This window comes from Corvus hawaiiensis, chromosome 4 (assembly GCF_020740725.1).
Source record: "Corvus hawaiiensis isolate bCorHaw1 chromosome 4, bCorHaw1.pri.cur, whole genome shotgun sequence".
Classification (NCBI taxonomy): domain Eukaryota; kingdom Metazoa; phylum Chordata; class Aves; order Passeriformes; family Corvidae; genus Corvus; species Corvus hawaiiensis.
Window position 1 is genome coordinate 5,234,964 of NC_063216.1, and position 23,607 is coordinate 5,258,570.

Consider the following 23,607-nt stretch of genomic DNA (forward strand, 5'->3'; position numbering starts at 1 on the left):
CTCGCTTCACTAAGTTTCACCTGGGGTAAATATCTGGACATGAATCATCAGATCTGACCAGAATCTCATTTACACTCTGACATCAATTATCAACGCACCTTTGATAAAACATTACCTCCTGGGAAAATCAAGATGCTCCAGTCACAAAAACCCTATAATGTAAAAAAACATTGTACAGAAATAAGTACCCAAACAACAGAAGTAAAAGGGTAATGATGTTAGTATGAGTAACCTGACTGACTCTATGCCTGGCACAGATCACGAGTGTTTCTAGAGCTGCCAAGGTGTTTATTCAATGATAAAATACTGCTTGCAGGAGAATGACACACCATGATTGTCTCTGTGTACAGTTCCTAAGGTTTCCGGAACTTGGATTTTTCTTTAATAATTTCCAGACCTAGATGCAATTTCAGTCTCTTCTAAGTGCTTTTCCTTTCATCTCTTATAATAGACACATCTTGCCCATATCTGCTGGCAGTTTACAATCAGAGCTGTGAATGTAAAAAACAATGTCTAAATGTGCTGGTCATTGTCTTTAAGCAATAAAATGCAAACAACTCCAGCCCCAAAGGCCAGGATATGAGGAACTTCCTTTCAGTGAGTATCAAACCAACCCTTTTCCCATCCCTGTTATTGCACTGACATGGGGCAGATGGTAGAAGAAAGGTCAGAAAATAATTTAATATGGAGAGTCCCTCTCTTTAGCCCTCTGATCTGCTACTTTCTCAGATAAAGTGTGGTAGATTTTCTCTATGTCTCTATTTTCTCTATTGTCTCTATTCCAAATCCTAAGGAGGTTTAAAATTAGGAAAGAAATTTTGTTTCCCAGTTTTAGGTTTCTGCACAGCACTGCAGGGAGAAGAGATACCCTCCAGAAAATAAAGCAAAATGCCTGTAGTGATGGAGACAAAATCTGCAGTGATCTTACTAAGTAGATTTGGTCCTTTGCAAACGTACATCCTGAGGGCTGTCAAAAAGATATCACACTAATAATATTTTTAGAGACTTCTTTCCTCTTTTAATAGCTGTTGGGATCTTCCTCCAACAAAGCCTCTCCCTAGACAAGGCTGCCTGTGAAAAGCTGTGAATTTTCAAGTATTCAGTTATGTATTTCAAGGTTTACTGGAGGTCCCTTAAACAATGAAAGAAATTTATATATATATATATATATATATATGGTACTAATACAGTGGTCCTTAGGATAAAAATGCCCTCCCTTCCCTCCACACAAACACAAAAAACCAAATCAAAGATACTTAAACACCTATCACTTTATTGCATCAGTTCAGAGTAATCTTTCTCAAACCCATTACTGAGATGTGCTGCAAAATTAACACACCACTTTCTTCATTTGCTTTCCACTTTGACTGTTTAACACTTTCAAGCCAAACCCCAGAGCTGTAGTGCAGTTTGAGTTCAGAGGGTGCTCTGAACAGCCCTGGGGGTCTCACCTGGCCATGGCACATGGGACTGAATCTGGAACAATGAACTCTGGCCATGAACCCCACAGCAAAGGCCATCAGAGAAGCCCAAGTGAAACTTGATTGGCCATGTAGAGCTGTAGGACTAAATACAGAGCAAGAGGACTCAAAATAAACTCAGTGAAAAATGTCAAAGCAGCTTGTTGTGGATTTCTTCTTCTTAATTTTTCAATCATAATCAAATTTATGACACTTGAAAAATTTTGGCTTGTCCTACGGTTGGTCTAGAAAGGGACTGAGAGCAAGAGGATGAGAGAATGCCCCAAAATTTTGAACACCTTTTCACCTTATTGTTGTTTCAGATGAGAAAAGGAAGACAATTGGGTAAAGCAAATATAAAGCCAATGTTTCAAGGATATTTTTTGAACTCCCAAAATGTAAAATAGTTGTTGAAGTCAGTAATTAGACTCCTTTTGTGCTCAGAAAAACTGAAGCATAGGCAAAGTTACAAAAGACCTTGTTTCTTTTTACATATAAGTTTCCTCACTCTCCTCTGAGGTTCTTAAACCAGGAAGAATTTCTCTTTTGTTGGCAGTATCTAGTTCTTTGCTGGTTGATCTTTCTGCATTTTTAGTATCTGTCATCTCTTTGCCATCTGGTTTGAAGTGTTTCATAATTAAAACAGAGAGCACTATGTACAAGAGACAGCATCCTGCCCGTAGTCCTGCAATGAGGCCAAGATAGACATTCCTAGGGAAAAAAAGGGACAAAATACATTTATATTACTAAAACTTTTCAATTCTGTATGGAACCAAGTAAGACATGAACAGCGTTTTGACAAAACCATCTATTCTCAGCCAGGTATTGCTTCACATTTTAAAATAAGAAATAACAGGCAGAAAGCAAATGACCTCGTGATATTTAGCCCCAGACAAGCTCTAATCAGGTCTTAGACATACAGCAGAAATGTCTGGAGTGTGCTGCCATTCAGCAGACTCTATTTTAGGGCTGAAAAAAGAGGAGCTGCACCAGCTGGGGCTTTTTGCCTATTGTCCCTGTCCTTCCCCAGCTCCTCACTGGCACACTCAGTGCTCCTGGCCACAGTTCTCCAGTCATTTGAGTCCCCTCTCCAAGTGGATTTTGTGAGGTGTCATACAATAGGAAGCAAATAAATGAGGGATGAGGGATGAGGGATGAGGGATGAGGGATGAGGGATGAGGGATGAGGGATGAGGGAGAGAATCTGCAGAGCTACACGTACTCCACTGTTTTTCAGCATCCCACAAAGCCAAAGTGTCACAGTGCGTTTATTTTATTATTCAGTGCAGGCTACAACAAAAGAACTAATTCTGGTGACTTAAGGCAGTGTCCTGCAATTTGAGATGTCAGATTGAATGAAAATTATTTGGCTTATTTACCTTTTAAGGTCTAGTCAAAGTAAGGAGCTGTGGTGCTGTTAGTACCCTAATCAGTCTATAAATAATTGACATGAGGAAAGTCCACCTTGGTCCTTGCTGCCCAGATTCCCAAACCTTAATGAGGATGCAGCTTACCTGAATTCTTTTGTGTCATACACTCGGCAAGATCCAGATCCCCCACAGCTTTTTGTCCCCCATTTTAAGCAGGTCTCGTCTATCAAGGCACCAAAATAAATAGGGGCTGGGAGTCCTCCTGCAAAGAAATTCTCATTACATGATCTCAGGCATGGAGATCTCATCATTTAATGCCATGTAAAGAAATGAGGAAGTGAATCTCAAGGTTTTCGAATTCTGCCTGCATAAAATGGGACTAAACATCCAGCTCCAGCTTTGAGATTCCAAGATTTATGAAACTATTTGAGCAAGTACTTAAAGGGAGATGAAAAGATGGACAATTATAGCTTAATAATATCCAGCAAGGGAAATGTTAGCAATTCCCTTTGATGGTATTTTTATTAGAAGTTTAACTTCTGTTGTTTAAAGAAATAATATAACCAACATTTCTTTTGCAATCCCTGGTGTGGAATTACATGCCATGACATATTAATATTTATGTATAGTCATATATATATTCAGGTATTTCACAACAATTTGCCATGAAAAGGTGATTAGTGCAGTGCAAAGGGATGAAATTAAGCACTTGCTCCAAAGAAACCAGGTAATAAGTATTATTTATTTATTTATGTGATACAGAAAGAATTTCTTTTAGACAGACAATGATGTTTTAGTATCATCAGTAAGCTGTTTGAGTGAGAGTGTGCAATTTTGTGAAGTAAACTCTTTAAAAAGCAGAAGACTGATTCTCTGCAGTGTTCAGCTAAAACACAGAGACTGGAAAAGAGATCCAAATGACTATTTGGGTTTGTCTGCAAGGCAGAGATTTCAAAATCAGCAAACAAGGGAAGATGGGGCAAGGTTTGCTTGAGGCAGGGTAGACTGTGTGTCTGAATACTTAAATGACTATTTATTGCAGATGAACTCAAGAAACAAAATAATAGGCAAAATGCATGGGAGCTTTAAGTGAATAATGGTCAGCAAAGGGGAGCATAGGTGTTAAGGATATGCAGACTGATCAAGCTCAGGTAGTTGTATCCACAGTTTTAAAAAATATGAAACTCAAAAGTAAAATGAAATTTCATTCCTTTGCCTAATTTATTTTCTGTGTAGAAAAAAAATCTGAAGAGATTATCATAATTTGTAAATACATACCATGAAATATGTAGCAATTTCCTCCAAGTATTTTGAAATGTATAGTCTGCTTACAGAGAAAATTTTGGGAAATTTCTTTTGTTCTTCTCTGGAGCAAGGGCATTGCACTGGCTAACTTTGGTTTACCTCTTTGGCTTCTTTGACTACCCACTTGAAAACCACAGAGAAATTAAGTCTTACCTAGTACTCTACCACCCAAAGTTTCTATCCCTACAGCAAAGGATTTCAGGTCTGGTGAAACAGATCTGGAAAGGAAACAAAAACAGTGCATTGAGGAACAGAGTAATGAAGCTACGGTCCTGCTGTGTACATCTGCACATGCCCCATCACAGGAGTACTGTGGCTTACTCAGCATAGCCCACTCAGTCCCTGACTGAAAACATCCACCACAGTTAAAGTTCAGATGTAGAGTCTCCTTCCACAGAAGAACACTCATTGAAATAAACAGAAGCATCTACAGAAACTCATCTTGAACCAAAGGAAAACCGGTTGTAAATACTTTTGGGAGACAATGCACAGGCACATTAAACTGAGCCAACCAAGACAGTTCATGCCCACAATGTAAGCTCCAAGAAGCTGCCTTGCTTTATAAGGGGCTGCACTGCGCAGTGACGACCAGAGGGAACAAGGGTGTGTAGTCCTTGTTAGATCAAACCCACCTCTGCCTCTAGCATTTAACACTGAGACAGCAAATGTGAGTTACCTGGTTATAAAAGCCCCTCATTCCTACCAGTGGAAAGCAGCCTGTGTCCATCAGGTGAGCTGCAAGAACTGACCAAAAGCAGAGGGGAGTACTGAGCTGGCACAGGGGCAGGAGGGCACCTTGCTGTGCACAGCCTGCTCCCTGGACTGGAGTTTATACACCAGTATGTTGTCACTTCAGCATCAACATCAAAGGGTTCTCATTATACATATTAGGGTTCTGAAAACCAGCCAGCAAAGTGAGCCTTGTCCATAACCCAGGTGTGCACTACACTTAGAAATACTGCAGGAAATCAGCAGCTTAGCCAAGTTATTTAGTCATGTGCACTGACCACTGGGATCGTGATTCACCCATGAGCAGGAGGAGAAAGACATTTGCACGTGACAGGCACAGAACATTGCCTTTTCTTCTGAACGTGAAACAGTGGTGCTGCTTTCCAACTGAAGGAATGAAAATTTTAAAGATATTCCTGCTGTAATTCTCTTTCCAACAGCTGACTAAAAAAATGGGAGTATCAGACTTCTCCCAACACAGAAGACATTGTGAGGCCACAAGGCTTAACAAAGGTACCTGTTTTTCTCTGAATAATGTGAACAGCATTGGCTATGGCTTAGCACCGCATCTTATTTCAAGACCTTATTTACCAATCTCTGGTAAAAACATCCCTATAACTGGAAATGAAACCCAGCATTCAGGATCACCATAATGCCCCTGCCTTCATCACCAATGTATCTACTCAGTATCAAATTAGAATTAAATTTCTGGGCAGATATTTTGCTCTGCCTCTGAAAGAGCTGGATTTCAGAGTACAAGCAAATCCTCAGGGGCACAATTTGATCCACATGCCATTCCTCATAGCAGGAATGAAATAGTAGATATCATTTTCTGTTTCTCTTTCCCCAAGCTTTATAGTCAAGGTAAGGTAAAGTATTTCACCTAAACATAATCATGTATGTAGGAGTGCCTCCTAAGGCTAAAATAAATGCACACGCAGTCTGTAATGCTAAAAAATAGGGAAAGGCTTTGGTACAGCTTTCTCTTTGGCATTGTCCCAAAACTGCAGATGAATTGCCAGGCCCGAGCCCTTGTCCTTCCACACAGCTGCAATTGTGAAACACCTGAAAGGAGAAGATGAGAAGAAGAATTTATTTATTCAGAATTCAGTGGCACTAAACAGCTATTTCAGCAGCTGGTTTTTTCACTCCCCATACCAGCCAGGCTGTTGCTCATGCTGAAAAAACTTCTGTAATCATCTCTGCAGACTGATGGCCAGGTTCATTGATATGCTCCAGCATCTCTGAGCTGCTCCAGAGACACAAAGCAACTGGAATTCTAGTTTCAGCCATGCCATTGCTAGAACAGAAGGTGCTCTGTGTGTGTTTAAAATGGGTCAAAGCTAACAAAATCAGATGTGAACTGCTATTCAGCCATTTTGCTCAGGCATCCCATGAAGAAGATGAGTAACAACAAAAAAAATAGAGGTGTGGACCCAAATATGCTATCATGCATATCTATCATTATATGCCTAAGGACCATTTGGTGCTGGATTGAGAGTGGGCTTTGAAGTTAGCAGGAGACAGGGGTTTGAAGGCAAATTTTCCTGAAGTGAAGCTTGATGGCATGTATAAATACAAGCCTGATAATGCTGCTTGTCTTTTTTTTTGTATTGTTACATGAAGACAATTCTGCTCCTGCCAGAAGATAGAACCATTTGCACACTCCTCTGCAAACATAGTGTTTCTAATGGTCTTGCTCAGGTAGGATTATCTGAAGTCCTGGAAATGGCTTTTCTGCTGATAAAAATGTCTTCCCTATATCTAGTCTAAAGCTACCCTCTTTTAAATTAAAATCATTGTTCCTTGTCCTATTGCACAATCATCTACCCCCCTGGATATTTACCATGTTCCTTCCCGTGCCAGATGATGATTTGCATCCCGCAAAGCAGGCTGTCGTGTATGTGATCCCATTATCCCCACAGACGGGGTCCCACTGATCCACCTTGCAGCCGCACTCAGCATTGCAACTGGCCATGTAGATGTGCTTGCTGGAGGAAAGGTGCTTCGTTCTGGAGAACAGAAAGAAATTAAGGAATTATTTAGTGGAATTATATAGTTAATAAAAAAATATATATTAGGGGTAGCCAGGAAAAACATGGAGAAAATAAAGCAATCAAAATGGACAGATACCTGCTACCACCCAAGGCACTGGGAAGTTGTCATATGGACACTAAGGTGATTTCAGCTAAAACTAAGTTCTCTTGGGATTTTTCATCAAGCATTAACATTTTTATGGATTGTTACTGAAAAGGCATGGAACTGAAAAAGCTGGGTGGGAATATCTGGCATTACTTTTGCATTCGAAATCTCATCCCAAGAAAAAGAAAAAGAAAATCATACCTAGAATTTATCACAGAGACATGGCCTAAGAAAAGACCAGGAGCAGGATATTACACCATATCCAGGTCATAGAGGTAGGGATGCAAAACTACATAAAACCAAAACAGCAAGATGTATTTGACATTTTTTTCCCCTGGATCCAGGTCACTGTATCAGGGCACTCTGAGCGCATATTAGCAGTTCTCAGTTTCCAGAAACTGTTAGGAGGCCACCAGCTACAAACCATCCTTGCTGTGAAGTCAATCACAATGTAAGGTAAAAGTGCTCAAAATCTTCCTTTTCCTCCTCCTTCTTCCTTCCCTCAATCAAAAGCACACATTAAGTGGGCTGCAGCTCCCCTAAGCCTCTTAGAAAGGAAGATAAGTGAGGGATTTAGCCCTCATTAGGTTGTTGCTTTTCTTCAAAACATAAATTGTTAAATAGGTAAAACATGAAATGAGTCGCTAAACCAGAAACAACCCTAGTATGTGCTAAATTCTCCAGACTCAGTTCTCCTGGAGAAACTGTAATTCAGTATAAGCTCTCTTGTTGTTTATGCTTATTTTTTATTCACTCTGCAGTCTCAGATGTTGCACTCCAGATAACCAGTTATCTCCACTTCACAAACCTCTGACACATTTTTATGTCAAAAACTAAGCTCAAAGTTGAACTGGAGATCAGGTTTGCCAAGATAACTTAGATATTTCCCCGAGCACAGGCTTAGTTCAAAAAACACAGGGCTGAGTTCCTGTCTGAACTGAAAATGTAGCAAGTCCTGCTGGATTCAGTTAAATCCTTTAAAATCCCTTGAAATTTGGACCAGACTGAGCTAAATTTAAACAGTAGGCAATTGTGGCAGGCTGCTAGAGTCTGGAAAATGTTCTCAAGAAAGCGTGACCCATGGTCCTGGTAAGGGAGGGGGAACCTCTCTTTGCAGCACACGATCCATGACCACTTTCCACCTCCCAGATGAGAAGTGGGTCAGAAGCAACTCCAGGTACCACAGGGGGCTGGCAATCCCCCATGTGGGTTCATAACTACTGATCTAGTGATGGTCCCTTCTGGAGGCAGTGCCTATGGGAAAGCCATTTTCAACACTTCTTTTGCATCCCACTCCCTACATGACAAAAGAAGGCTGGCTTTTAACTAAAGCTTTGAAATAGAATATAGAAATTTAGTTTGCCTGTAATAAATGTCATCTTTTTTAGCAATTTGCCAGAATATATAGCTATACTGTCAGTAACAGAGAATTTAGGAAAAAGAAATAGAGAATTTAGAAAAAATAAATGTCCAGTTTAAACAAAATTCGAAAAATAAAATAGGTATATTTTCCCATGCCCAGCATTAGGTATGATTTCAGACTGACAAGTCTGTTTCAAAACCTAGGATTTTCTTCTGTGCATCACTCCCAAAAAAGCAGCTGTGACAAATGACACAATCACCCCAAACCTGAGGGGATACAAACCCAGAGTAGGGCGCTGTCAGACCAGCCACCTGGAGCACCTCACAGTTACACGTGAAGTACAGGAGGTTTAGCAGATATGCCACTATAAAGGTGATGCATGCAAACTTGGCCATTTCAGTTATGTGAAGCTTGAATTTCTTGATCAGGAAGCCTCCTAGAAACATCCCTAGGATTGTGATAGGTAAAAGTATCACACCTGCAATTAGAAGGTAAGAAAAATGTTAGCTGCTCTCACTTGCATTAACCCTTTTAGAATGAATATCTGGTTCTAGTATTTTCAAAATATCAGATACCTATTTTTGGGCTGATTCTTTGAGGTTCTGAGATTTGTATTACCTTCTAGTAATTTCACTTCCCCATTTTCTTTTTCAAATCATATTATGACTAACAAGCTCAATTCCTCAATATTTGCTGCATCTTTACTATATTGTTGTTTGTATGTGTATATATATATATATATATTTATATATACAGGTGCCTGTTAGAAACTGGAGTAAATGGCAATGTTTTAGCTCATAGGCACTTCACATTAAATAAAACATAAAAATTTATGAAAGCTACAAAAAAGTCTCTAAAATGGAATATAAAAGGAAGCTGCATCTGGCTCTTCACTGGATTCCATTTTGATCTGAGAGTGAATAATGACATGATTTGCACTTAGATTTAATCTGTTCAGTATTCCACAAACACCAGCCCTTACATTTACTTGCTGAACAGAGAGGTTTTACAAGGTGTTATTGGGAGGGGTTTGCCTTTCTCTGCTTTTTCGGTAGGTTGGTTTTCTTGGTCATTTCTGTAAAATTTTCTCTGCATTCAGAAAAAAAAGATTGAAAAAAGAAAGTTCTTCCCACATTTGTACCTGACCAAGGCATTGTGTCTTCAGATTAAAGTAATGCAATACCAGTTCTGCAATGACCTCACATAGCCTGGTTTTCCTGCCAGATTATGAGACCATATTAATTACTGTATGATTAATAAAATTTCAGCATTCTTTTTTTGTAGAACACTACGAAAAACTTATTTTTGAAAGAACTGGTAAATAAAAAAAGAGCTTTGAAATTAATGAAGTGACTCAAAATACTACATTTTGGTTCCTTATTGCTTATAAAATTTGCATTTGTAATCAAAATGAAATAACATTTATACCAATATGTTATTCTGAAAAAAAAAAAATTACACATTTCACTGAATATTTAATTCTTTTTCTAGTAGTTTTTACTTAGTTGCAGCTCATGCGTGGTTTTTACTCGCAAAAAGACACATAACCCAAATCTCACTATGAAAAAGGTTCCACCCAGTTTTAATAATCCTCTATCTCACTGAATTAGGAGCACCAGGAAAATTAACACTAAAATTAACATCCATTTTCAAAATATAGTAAGAAAATTAAGAAACCACTACATGCTTTCTTTTTAACCAAAAAAAAGTTCACACAAGCTCTTTCTGAAAAGGAAGGCAAAATAACAAATAAAAGCTTCCTTTTTGACACTGGAATTTGAAAAGAAGTCAAGTACCTACCAATTAGAAAGATGGCTTTTGCCACTGATACATTAAATTGCTGCTCCATAAACTTTGTCTCATAGGTTATCATCCCAACAAGGGAATTGTACTGCAGAATAGTGAGGAAGATGAACACCACGAAAATTGAATTTCCAAACAGCTTCCTGAGTGCTGGCAAGAAATCTGCAATGGAGAGGTATATGCTGTACACCCTGCTAAACACAGAGAAGAGTTGTTTTGGCATCCTTTAGATAGTAAAATTAACTTTGATGTAATGACTGGCTGCGTTGCAGGTTATAATTCTGTGCCTATCAAAACACATGCTTGCTCAAGTGAAAGTTTTCCTCATTGCCAACACGTGCCTTACAGGAGAAGCAAGGCCAAATGGCAACAGTGGGTGCTGAGATGGGGATCAGGGATCCCAGATTATCTTGTTAGGGCACAGGGCTCCTCCCCGGGACTGCTCAGGCTTGCAACACACCTTCTCAATGTGTGTACAGAGCATTTAGACCCACTGCCAAGTATAAAATCTGGTTCCTAAAGCAGAAGCCTTCACCAACCACACAAGAACCCCATATAAGGGTGATATTTAGGGAACAGAAGCACCTGCCCCAGAAAAAGGCTGGAATCATTTCTGGGACCCTTGATTAGAATACCGAAGTCCATTAAAATAAAGTGAACATAAACACCTGCATTTAGACTGTAGTCTGGCTCTTGGCACAGCTGCCTAAAATGTGGGAGTTCAAAACACATCTGCTGCAGAGGTGCACATCCATAAAAACAAAACCCTGGGTCTAATAATAAAAATATAAAAGTAAAAGCAATGGCTGGTTGGATCTGGTATTGCCTGCATGAAATTAATTCAGCATCCCTGCGCTCATACACAAATCCAGTGAAGTCCCTCCAACATCTGATGTAGTCATAATGAGCTCCATGTTTCCTTCCCAAACATTTGCCTCAGTGAAACAGTAGCCTGCCAGCTATGGATTGGCCATTAATGAGGGATGGGATGTTTTCCCCACTCTCTTCATTGTCGTAGGATCATAGCTGTAATACATCATCTCACAACTATGAACTGAGGATCTCTGGAGCTCAGAGGAACAGCACGAGTTTCTTCCAGCTGTCTGACATCAGGAGAGGACTGAAACTCGCCCTTAGCATGTAATTATAATAGCACAAATTAAAGTCGTTTTTGTCCATCATTTGCACTGCAGAAACATGCATTTCTCTGAAGGTTGTGTGAGTTCATGCTCAGCTCAGAATGAATCCATGAGACAGAATTCATATGCAAACATCTGGGCAATAATTTTCACCTTTTACTGCCTCTGAGAACTTTAACTGTGGCTGAGCTGGGGGGTCTATTTTACAGTGATCTCCTTGAACAGACAAGTGACTAATCTTCAAGTTTTCATTCTCTTCTTCCTTTGGTAAGGAATAGGGCAAAAACCAGAAAGGCAATGAAGCAATGAAGTTGACTGCTCCACAGATAAGCAATCCAAGCCACCAGGCACCAACCCAACGGGTATCCTTAGGATTTATGCTAATGGCATCTATAAAATACAGAAAGACAGGAAAATAGGTTAAGTATTAAGCAGAACAATTATTATAGATTACTATAAATTACTGCATATCCTCATATATACTATTTTAAAAACAGAACAGAGGTGATCTATGTTCCATATGAAGAACTAAAATGCAGCTTGTTTCAAATCATAGAATCATAGAATAATTTCTAAGATTGGAAGGGACCTTTAAGATCATCTCACTCCAACCCCCTGCCATGGGCAGGGACACCTTCCACTAGACCAGGTTGCTCAGAGCCCCATCCAACCTGGACTTGAACACTTCCAGGGATGGGGCAGCCACTGCTTCCCTGGGTAAGTTGTGAATGACCCGTCCCTGGAAGGGACTCAGTCCTATGCAGTCAAAAATAGAGGTGTCCATTTAGGCCCATGGTGGCATTTCCTTGCCCCAATCTTCCAATACTCTCTGGGGAATGAGTGACAGCAAAAGGACCCTTTACCACCAAAAAAAACCCCCTTCCCTTTCTCAGTTTCTCAGAGTCTTCCTTCTCCATCCTCAAACTCTACAGTTTTTCCCCAAATTTCTTCAAATTTTCCCTGGGATTAGAGACTTTTAAGTGATTTGAACAACGACATGAGTTTTGAGATGAATCTTTGCTGCATGCTTTTCATGAGAACACACTTTTTTCTAAGTGTTGAAAGTGTCCATGAGCCTATCACTGCATGGGGATGGGCCTTTCATTCAATCATTTGTACTCAGCTGCACAGCAAGGGTGTAACAAGTGTGTGTGCAAGCATAAAAGAGGTGCAGTGGGGGTAGGGGTCTTTTTGAAGTGCCATTCCAACCACACTGCAACACACGATTTTAAAATGTCAATTTTTGAGCAGCTCTTGAGCAGGAAAAATTCTCTAGAGAGCCCCTGGTTTTGGGGCAGTGAGCTGGGAAGGTGCTTCTTGGCATGGAGGTTCCTACACCCAGACACCTTCTCACTTCAGGTGCCACCCCATGGTCCCTTACCAGTGTTCACGATGCCAATGTCAACCCAGAGACTGGCACAGAACGAGCCAAGCAGGAAGCCCAGGGTCGGCCCAAACATGCCCGAGGATCTCACCAGGCCTGGAAGAGAAAGGAGACTGAGCAAAACACTGCATGTACAAGGCAAGCCTTCCTCTCTGAGGGCAAGGACATGAGAGAGGAGGGAGGAGACAGGAGAGGGGCACAGGCTGTTATGGAATGTCTCATGGGAGGCTCCTGAGCAGCGAGAATATAAGGTGTAAGCTGCCCTAACCATAGCTGTGGTGTAGATCAGAAGAAGGTGGGATGCCCCTAGGAGCAAATGAATAAGCTGTGAAGGCTACCAGAAACCTGGGAAGCTACACTGCATTTTGCTGACTGGATGTCTAAATACAGCAGAATTTGATTTTGGTGACCACTACTGGCAATCAACATAAAATAAAACAAAATATCTTCAAAATAATTCAAGCATAGCTTCTCACATTCCCTTGCCACTTGTGTTGTTCTGTTGAAGTTTAGTTGTGAGGAGGTAGCAGCATCGAAATACAGCTCAGTAATTCGGATTTGTGAACTCTAGCACAGAACTGACACCTTGAAGTTGCAGAAGGCTTCATTCTATTAGAAAAGAAGGAATTCTTTACCAAATGCCTTTTAGTTCTTGCCCACATCCAGAACTATGCTTTGTAAATCCTATTGTGTTCTACTGCAGAGATTTTCCTCCTGAGAAAGAGTTGGTTTTGCAAATTCTCTTCTGAATATAGTGATTGCTCAGCTTACCACCCAGAACTTCTGTAATAAATCATTACATCTTAACAAGTATGCTACATTTTCTGTGCCTTCCTATTGCAACTCTGGTATTATTGCGGTCACCACAACCCTACCAAAATGATTTTAATTCATTCTATTACGAAAATGCTGTCTCTGCCTCAAAATAACTTGTGTTCTTGCTCAACAAAATACCAAAGGACAAAAGAAAAAGGAGTGACAGGAAGCTGAGACTTTTTTCAGGGTCAAATAACAAGATTAATGCTCAGAATTCATCAGCAAGACTTGACTGACTTTTTTCATTATAGGAAAATATTTTTTTGTATGTTTGTATTTTACAAAAACATTGATTATAAATTGATTTAGCCAGATGATAAAAAATAAGATATAGAAAAGAAATAAAGTTAGACAAGAAAAGAAATTTCTGCTCTATGGAAAAGACTGTTTCAATATTCACATTTTTTGCCAAGTGGTTCAGTCCACCAAAATGGAATAAGTGAATGAAAATTGCTATTCTGAATGCAAAAGTGAAATATTTTACTACATTGTAAATTAAATACTTTATTTCTTTTATACAACCCAGTTTTCGTTTTGGCTGACTTCATGCTATTCTCCATGTTTACTTTATATTTTTAATCTCACTTGCCCAGTAGTCCCAACCTGTCTCAATCTCTCCCAGATTAGATTCTGACAAGAAAAAAATCAACTAAACTTTTTAAAATATCTTTAATCTGAAGCTCAGAGGTGATTACAAATATTTTGGATAACTGCTGAGTGGAGCACTTGTTCTTGACAGCTACCTCCGCAATACTTCCATTTTCTTCAACCTGAAGATTTTCTCATTCCCAAATTAAGACATTTGTTATGGCCTTTCCCTGTAGTATTACATACTGAGCTCCTGCTGAAACTGTGTCCTACTATCTTTCTGACCAGCTCAATTTCACCAAATTTACTTCAGGTCACAGTTCTTGAGCTCCCTCAGCCACACAAACACCCCATGCTATTAAATCAGTTTGCCAACAAATTAATTAGCTTGGGTGTAAGTCTCTCTGTCTTGGGCAATAGGTTATGTGCTGTCAAAACAAGAATAAAATCCCAAGTAGAAAGGATTTGTTACAACACCCTGGGCAAGGTGTTGTTTTTCTTCCAGTAAATAGTGACTTTAAAAAGCTTTCAACTGGAAGTGTGCTGCATGTAAAATTCAAAAAGTCGGGTAAGAGCTCCTGAAACATGTTTACATTACTGTAATTAATTGTGACTACATTACAGATCCTCACATTAAGGATCATTCCCTTTTCTGTGAAATAGTAATTAGGAAGAATTTGGTCCTCTGAAGCTGTGGTACTGAAGATGATATGCCAGAAAAGACAGATATGACTTTGCACTTTGGGGAAATGAGCATTTGATTATTCTTCTCTTCATCACAGAAGCTACTCAGGGAAAGCAAAAAGACCATCCTGGAATGATCCCTAGAAAATAAATATGAGACGTCCTTTGCACTATTTGGGCTTTTTTTTGTCTCTGTACAACTCAAAATTATCCAGATAGATTTTTTTGGTGAGTATTTGCTTGACTATAGAAATGTTAAAGAACAGAATGTTTAGCATAAAAATCATTTGTACATTACCTATGTAAAATGCTGAGTTTTCTTCTTTAGAAAAATCATCGATATATGAAACTCCCAGTGGCATAATTGGTGCTTCCCCAATTCCACGTAAAAGGTTCCCCACCAACACAAAGAGCCACAGATAGGAATTTGTTGTTTTTTCACATCCTGCAGGCCATAAACATTTGTATTTCTGTGAACATAATTCTGACAATACTTTACAGCAACAGTAAAATAACATAAAATATGGGTTTTAACAATCATTATAGGGTAGGTTTGTATATATCATGGTTTCTAGCCAGGGTTTTACTGCTTTCCAGAAAAAAAGGGTGTACAGTGGGGACAAGCAGAAGAAGGGAATCCAGCATCAGAGCTTTATCTTACCAACATTTATCATTGTGCTGGGTGTTTCTGTAGCATCTGTGACTGGAAGGCCCTCAGATGACACTGGGGAGCAAGCTGACACACTCGTGGAGGAGTTGTCCACACTAACAGTTATCCTTTCATAATTGTAACTGGAAAACAACTATGTGAAATACAACTGACACACGAAGGACTTTGCTTTGCAGGAAGTGTGTCTGAGCCTTGTGTTCACATATGTTCATTCCCGTTTCATACAAAGTGGAGGGGAGGCCCATTTCCAGTGCTTTGCTTAAAAAAAATAGGTATCTTCATACAATTTTCAAGTGTTCTGATGATTCTAACCCCAATATTTTCCTGAGCTAAAGAGTGACAAAGCTGCTTCCAGAGATCATTCTTTAGACAGCAGGAGAGAGGCAGAGTTCATCCACATCTGTCTACACAAAACAGAGCTGATGTTTTCCCATAATGGCACCTCTTTCTTACCTTTGTGGCAGATGCAAGGATGCCAAATGATTGGAAAGGTATGACCTGCTTCTGACAATTATGTGTTATAGCTTAAATGTGAAAATTTAGATATTTAATTCTCCCCAAGTTTAGATAAAAGTCTTCAGCATTTTAAAGAGCTTATCATGAGTAACCACCATGGAGAAAGAAACCTTTTCCATCAAGATCTAATTGCATTTCACTTAAGTATAAAAAAGGGAACACAGTTAAAAAAATATACATATCTATGTATATATATTCATCCCAGGTGAAAAATTTAACCCACTTTATCCTTAATTATGTATAAATTCTGTAGAAACCTGAGGTTTCTCTCTTGCTTACCTGTAGCAAGAGGTAAGCTTTCAGAGAGGAAATCAGAAAGTCAATACTAAAAAATCCACCCATTTTCCTGTTGGAATAGCTGGAAGAAACTCCTACTGGCAAGCTTTTAACCCAGATGTGCGCTTTAAAAAACACTTCATATGATCAAGTTCAATTAGTGCATAATGTGAAAACTCTCCATATTTACCGTCCCGTTAGGAACTGAGGCATCACTGACAAAAAGGCTCCTACAGACATGATGAGACACCCAACAGCAATTATTTTTGGCCGATGAACTCTTGGTCCAAGGTAACTCACCAACACCATCACCATTAAGTTACCTGCATCAACAGGAGAGAGAACCAGTACAAAGAATAGATTTATGTTGAGGGTGAAAATGTACTAAGAAGCACTTATCCACTTTCAAAGAAATATACCTATCTCAAAGCTGCCATCAATAATGCCAAAAATCGATGATGAGATTTCAAATCTCCTTTCAATTTGACTGGACATGCTCTTCATGTAGCTTCCAGAAAATCCTTTGGCAAAAAAGGAAAAAGCTAGAGCTCCAAGAAATATCTGAAGAGAGAAAATAATTGAGTTTGCAAAGTAACAATTTTTGCTTTATGGCTGGATGCCAGAGCAACCCACTCAAGAAGCACAAAAATCATATGCTTTGCTTTCTAATTCTCTGTGAGAAGAATCTTCCCATCGTTATCATTAAAACAGATCTTACTTTCTTTTTCAGGGCGGCATCCAAAAACTCTGCTACTGCAAGGAAAAGGAAAATTTACATTGATGGTATGCACCTTCTAACTTTCTAGTACATATTGGTTTAGCTGTTTCCTTCCTTAAGAAAAACTTGTAGCATAACATTGTTCATTTCTGGTACTTATTATCACAGTATATCTTATTAGCTCTCCTTCTCCTGTTCTTAAAAACACGAATAAAAAGATGTATCTGCAACTACCACTGTGACTATAGCACACCTCTAAATGAATTTTTTGTAAAATATGACCTCATTTTTTAACTTCTGAGCACATTTATTGACTTCTGTGTGCTTGGAATCACAACCATAGAATCAGAATCATTTGGGTTGGAAAGGACCTTAAAGATCATCTTGTTCCAACTCCCCCACCATGGGCAGGGACATCTTCCACTATCCCAGATTGCTCGGAGCCCCATCCAGCCCAGCCGTGGACACTTCCAGGGATTCAGGGACATCCATCACTTCTCTGGGCAACCTGTGCCAGAGCCTCACCACCCTCACAGGAAAGAATGTCTTCTTAATATCCAATCTAAACCTACTCTCTGTCAGTTTGAAGACATTTCCCCCTGTCTTGTCACTCCAGGCCCTTGGAAATAGTTTCTCTCAGTCTTTCTTGTTGGCTCCTTCAGGTGCTGGAAGGCTGCATTTAGGTAACCCCAAAGCCTGCCCTTCTCCAGGCTGAACAATCCCATTTCTCTCAGCCTTTCCTCATAGCAGAGCTGCTCCATCCCCCTGACCATCTTGGTGGCCTCATCTGGACTCACTGCAGCAGCTCCATGTCCTTCCTGTGTTGGGACACCAGAGCTGGAGGCAGCTCTGCAGGTGGAGTCTCAGCAGAGCAGAGCAGAGAGGCAGAATCCCCTCCCTCCCCTGCTGTTCAAATCCCTTCCGTCCCCCTATGGATGCAGCCCAGATCATTGTTTCCAAAACATATAGTGCCAAACAGTGCCATACATAACTAACTGAATTTTGATAGGACTTCAAATGGCAATTCAGTGATCCAGAGAAAATATGTGGTCAGGGCTCTTCCATACCTTTAGCTTTGAACAATTATGGCACATAGTCTTGGCAGGAACTGCACTGCCATCACTGTCCTGGAACAGTGATTTTTCTTTAAGCTGGCCAGCAGCGATTGGTCTGTCCATGGTTTTCCTTCTCCAGGTCTGATAGACAGGTCTTCCTGTTTGAAAAATATTGGTATGTTTAACTATTATTTGCATAAGAATTGCATGTTCCAATGTTTTTCAGACATACTCAGTGGAAAGACACTGCTTGAGATATCTGCACATTGAAATTTTTCCTCAGGAAAGACATTAAAGAGTGTTCAAAGTAACTACCGTAACTAGTCAAGGACTAGTGCACCTGATTTGTGACCTCTGCTTTCTAAAAGACTCCAGGACTTTCTTGGATACATGGAAAAGCTATTGGTAACTTTCTGACAGTTTTTAGAAGTCTTTGTGGAAAAGGAAAGTCCCCAGGCAGCTGGAGGTTAGGAGAGCTTGTCAGAAAAACATCTTCCCCACACTTGAACCAACTTTTTCTGACTTACCATTTTTGATCACTGTTCCAAACTAAATGGACCTTTGGTGTGATCCAGTAGGCTTCTGCTATTATATTTCTGATGATTTTCTTAGTGAACACTACCATTCTGTCAGCATTTGGATGAGTAACATTTTTAATTGGGTAAATGTTTGTAGAATCAGACCACAAATGATGACAGAGGAGAAAATAGGGTAAGAATATGATAAGTAAAGACATATTAAGGTAAAAGAGAGCACTGATTAGAAGAAACAAATAATGACTATCTGTAAGTCTGCAAGCCTTCACAAGTTCCCTGCAGGACAGATGATAAATGTAGATATTTTAGTAAGACTGATAAATTTTTTAGTTTAAAAGTTGGCTCTGATTTAAGGAGTCACCTTAGCTATGTTGGCTAGTGCAGATTAAGCTGAGCAGGGGAAAACAGCTAATAATGAGACATCTGGAATGATAATAAGTAAAACAAACCATTGCCAAGTTTGTCTGTTTGGAAACTGGTGCAAGAGTACCAAAATCAACTAGTTAGCTCTGATATACATTTGCACATATATTAAAGGAGCATGGAGGAACATATGTCAAGAAATTGGCCTGTGATATTTTCCCCCCAAGACACTGGAATTTTAAATATGCCACGCTGTTTAAGTCATATGGGAACTTTCAAGGTTTCCCTCCTGCAGGCCTCTGAGGCCAACTGACCCATGAGTGTTGTGGGAGGTTTTTGACACCAGGGTTGTGGGGATGTGGCAAGGTCCCAGGCTAACCCACAAACATCACTTGGTTCCTCTGAAGAGTTCAGTTCTCCCAAGCAAGATGCCCAGGATTACCTGGATTCCGAGAGAAATGTCCACCAACGCCCAGAAAGGACAACACTCTTAGAAACCCAACAGTCCCCTAAAAGTTACTCCTAGCAACCGAAAATAGGCACTAATGTCTCATAAAGAGATATAAAGCCTCATAAGAACTCTAACTTGAATTTTGAAGATTTTAGTTCCAAATCCTACTCCAGTAAGAGGGGACTATGAAAGCAAACACATGTATATTTCAGACTAAACCACATATGAAATTTCTAAAGGGACCTAAACTTCCTTAGGCTATGTTCAGCAGCTACTAAATAAAAAAATAAAAAAAAACCAAAAAAAAAATGTCAAAAGTAAGCTATAGATAATTAAAGTATGGTGAAGACAGACTTACCCCAATCTTGACAGGATAGGAGCTGAAAGACAGAGTTCTCTAAAGCAAATACATTCTGTATTGATTTGTATTTTGCTGATGATTAACTCTGTGAAACATCTGACTCTGTGAAATAAGCAGTATCTAAATGAGTGACATGATTTTCTTTCCAATACATTTAATTTTAAATATAAAATTTGATTTATGGTGCCAGACTAATAATCTACCTTAAACTCAAATGTTAAACTGTAGAACCACTTTTCTTACACCTAATCGAGCAATCACATTTTCCATAACCATTCTATGAGAATCTGAACTTTGGCAAACCAGTGAATCATTGACACCAGTGGTATTTAAAATTAAATGAAGCAAGAAAAATAATAAAAGATTTAATTTATGAATTAGGGGTAATGGATAGCTTTTCTACAGAGGGATAAAAAGTCCTGCTCCAAACAGTGCTTATCCTTTAAAAAAAAATATTGAATCTGCAGAATTGTACCTTTGCACTTTACATGAAGTCTTTCAAGTTTAGTGGCAAAGAGATGTGCAGAAAGGCTGCACTGGCACCTCACAACTAAACAAACAAACCGACTAACTAACAAATGGAAAGAAGCAGGGAGGGAGGCTGTGGAGAGACAGTGAGAGGCAGAGAGAGCACTTACTTTGTGTCAGAGCGGTGTCAGGCTGTTTCTTTCCCGTGCCCGAGGGCTTCCAGGCTTGGAGCCAGTGCAACATCACAGCCAAAGTGCTGCCTGCTCCGAGAAGTGGAGCACTTCACCACATGTTTTTTAAACCTTGGATTTCCTTCTTACGGTGATTGCAAAACTTTCCCACAATCACCGATACAAAAGCTGTGCAGAAGAAGGCAGGTTTCTCGTGCTGCCACTGCTTTGGCAGGCTACCTGCCAGTGGTGCCAGCCTCTCCCGGGTAGAACAACTTGTTTTCTTCACTCTTTTTTTTTTTTCCCCTAAAGTCTAAACATTGCAGCTGCATGAAGCACCTCTCAAAAGGAACTCCCTACCATCCACCCAACAACCATGGAGTGGGCTCGGCTCAGGCATAAGAGCCCTGAGAGCACAGGCTCAGCTTTTCCAAGCATCTACAGTCTCCTAGCTTTCACTTCTTGGTGCTTTGGAGGAGGGTCAGCAGAGACACCAAGGGATGGCTTAGCTCCTGAAAGAGCATGAACTGCTTTTTGAGATCTGAGCCCTCTGTGTCACAACCCCAGTGCAGAGGTTTGCATGAAAAGCCTTGATTATCTTCTTCTGTATAAAAATACATTAAGGGATTTGATAAAGGCTAAATTAACTCGATTAAATACATGGAATTATAACATTTAGTCAAAACTAAAAAAAAAATTATGAAAGCTGAAAGAAATTATAAACTTGCTAAGTACATAAATATGCAAGCTCTCATTATCCCCTGAAGCTTGCAGGTTAACTGCAGACAATCATTTTATCTGCCATATTTGCACTTGTTATTGGATTTTGCTTGATAGAATTTTACACATTTTACTGTGATCATTATATATTTATTGAGTTATTACAGGTCTTAATTTAAAGTTTCAATTTTTCTGTTCTACCAGCAGGACTATATACTCTCTATACTAGATACTCAGTGAACAAATAAAACATAGCTTTTTTCTACTATTTAGTAAGAATATTTGCAACAGAAAAAAGGGGGTTTTTCTATGATAATTTTAATGCAGTGTTCCTGCATTACTCTTTAAATGCTGACTTCTTGTTTAATTAATTTTGTTTTAATGCAAGGGAACAATGTACATGTTGAAACTCACTTTCTCTTAAAAGAGTTCAGAATATGGGAAATTCATCAAACCTATTCTTCAGATAAATTGATTCTCATTTGCATGCTTTTACTTAGGTGAAGGACAGTTATCTTTGCTTATTTCTTAATGCCTTAATTATTTTAATTATTTTTAAAATCTTTAAAAAGCTTAGATTTATCATTAGAATGAAGCAAATTTTCCATCACCTGACAATGTCAAATTTACATGTACTGAAACCTGTATTTGGACTGCTTTTAACTATTACAATGTTGCAAAGTTAGAAGGAAAAAAATGTATGAACATTAGCAATGGATTCCCTCCTTATTCTTGCTGTCAGTCTGCAACCAGGTGGAAAAACTGAAGTCTGTTGAAAGGTCGCTGCAAGCCCATTGTCTGTTTGGGGAGCAGGCTCTTAAACACAGTTCTCAAGATGAGACATGCACAAGAAATGTATTTTAAAGTTGAATACATGGAAGTTTATCTATAGAGGACATGACACTTCTTGTGATCCTTGCATACAGATGCTAATATCCACTCACAAGGCAGCACCACATGGATTCAGTGCAGACATTTCCAGATGAGCCACTCAATCTGCTTCACCTTATCGTCAGAGGAGGAAACAGAAGTATTTTCAAAGGCATAGGTTCTTTGTTCTATTCTAGATACTTACTTTAGGCAGGAGATGGAATGAACAGCAGACATGGCTGTGAAAAGCTAGACGGCCAAGATCAGCTTTTGACAACAGAAAGTCAGAAGAGATGAATCCCACCATAAAAGACTTCAGCACTACCATAAAAACAGTCTTCTGCAGCTTTTTCAAACTGAGCTCCAGTGCCCGTGACAGCATTTGCCATCATGCCTTGTCCAAATCAGTTGTGATATGGTAGCTGCTGGCAGGTGAGGAAAAGGGCCCTTGCTACAGAAGGGCAGTCCTGGAGAGGCAAGGCACATCTGCCAGAGCCTGGCCAGCCCAGTGGCACATGCTGGCAGAGCACAGCACCAGCAGCACACACAGAGCCTCTCCACAAGCCACACTGTGGCCTGTTGTGTCAGCCACCAGCCTGACAACTGGCTGGGAACCTGTTCTGCAAGGCCCATGGTAGCATAGAAACTCAAAAACAGGAGAGAAGGTTACCAGTGAGGAAGTGTTTGTCATTGCTGCTGAAGGGTTGCTGCTTCCAGTGTGACCCAGGGCTGGCTTTGATGGGCAGGCAGTGGTGTGCAGCAGGAGGTGGGTGCAAGAGCCCCTTGCAAACGGCCCCGGGAGCAGCTCCAGTGGGAGGAGCTGCCTCTTCCCAGCCTGGCTCCCAGCACCACCATCCACGTTCCCAAAGCAGGACGTGGTATCCCTGATGGGACGTGCCTGGCTGGCTGCACAGCAACCCTCATGTGTGATAAACCACATCAAAAGGGTGCAAGATGCTCCACGGCCAGGGCACGTAAGGACACTCAGAGAGAGAGTGCTCAGCCATCTCCTTCCTCCAAGAGGTTATTTGGTGTGGCAGTCACTTAAGAAACTGCAGAATTTTTAGCCCTGGCCTCCTGCCACACTGAGGTGAAGCAGATGGCAGCTTCCATTCAGGAGCTGCCTCTTGTTCATTGGTGGAAAAAGCTCTGCACGAGGGGGACCCGCTTGTCACCGCTTTAGTTATGCTCAGTTGCACTGATTAAGCTTTCCTGCCAAACAGAGCCCCAGCCTGGAGCAGCACAATCCCAAGTGCCAAGCTGGCAGCCAGGAGACAATGTGAGCTGATGGGGCTGCAAGGGCAACGTTCAGGGAGCTCAGTCTGCAAGTCACATCATGAGTTTCCTGAGTCACAGAGGGAGGAGGGACATGAATTCTGATAGATTACACCCTACTGCTGCTGAAACATTGAAGGACAACATGTGCAAAATGAGGGGAGAAAAACAGTTAATCCTCTGCTTTAATAGCAAAAGAGTTCTTAGAGGAATGACTTCTACATAAGTTGTTCAGTCTTTTTCTTGGCACCACTTTTTCACCTCTGGAAAAGCACACAGAGGATTTGGGGTTGCTAAGGCAAGCAATCACTTGATCTTATTTTACTAATTCCAGCTTCTTTAGGTCCCAAAGAAAACTCACAAAAGACAAAGATAC

The 23,607-nt window shown here is 40.1% G+C and overlaps 1 protein-coding gene across 4 annotated transcripts; it reads right to left on the reverse strand.

Annotated features, from left to right (window-relative positions):
- Positions 1–1,253: 1,253 nt before the first annotated feature.
- Positions 1,254–22,757, reverse strand: LOC125325302 (solute carrier organic anion transporter family member 1C1-like). 4 transcript variants are annotated; one of them, XM_048302210.1, is made up of 16 exons: positions 22,162–22,757; positions 19,726–19,830; positions 18,030–18,175; positions 16,664–16,805; positions 16,435–16,567; positions 15,444–15,574; positions 15,081–15,227; positions 12,692–12,790; positions 11,464–11,700; positions 10,169–10,333; positions 8,651–8,846; positions 6,710–6,875; positions 5,747–5,928; positions 4,288–4,352; positions 2,974–3,091; positions 1,254–2,171 (listed from the first exon to the last, which is right to left on the reverse strand). In XM_048302210.1, exons 3-16 carry the CDS (start codon positions 18,138–18,140, stop codon positions 1,949–1,951), a joined length of 2,115 nt encoding a protein of 704 aa, XP_048158167.1. In that variant the 5' UTR covers positions 18,141–18,175; positions 19,726–19,830; positions 22,162–22,757; the 3' UTR covers positions 1,254–1,948. The 4 variants fall into 4 exon arrangements, with proteins under 4 accessions (XP_048158167.1, XP_048158165.1, XP_048158166.1 ...); XM_048302208.1 differs by lacking the exon at positions 22,162–22,757 and adding an exon at positions 20,367–22,131; XM_048302209.1 differs by lacking the exon at positions 22,162–22,757 and adding an exon at positions 20,204–20,340.
- Positions 22,758–23,607: the final 850 nt, after the last annotated feature.

Excerpts from the sequence above, each read along its gene's own strand:
- LOC125325302 (XM_048302210.1), bottom strand. The coding sequence starts at position 18,140 with ATGGACAGACCAATCGCTGCTGGCCAGCTTAAAGAAAAATCACTGTTC. Across the intron at positions 15,575-16,434 it reads CCTCAGTTCCTAACGGGACG|TTACAATTATGAAAGGATAA; the intron begins GTAAATATGGAG and ends GTTGTTTTCCAG. Across the intron at positions 8,847-10,168 it reads AAAAGCCATCTTTCTAATTG|GTGTGATACTTTTACCTATC; the intron begins GTAGGTACTTGA and ends TTCTAATTGCAG.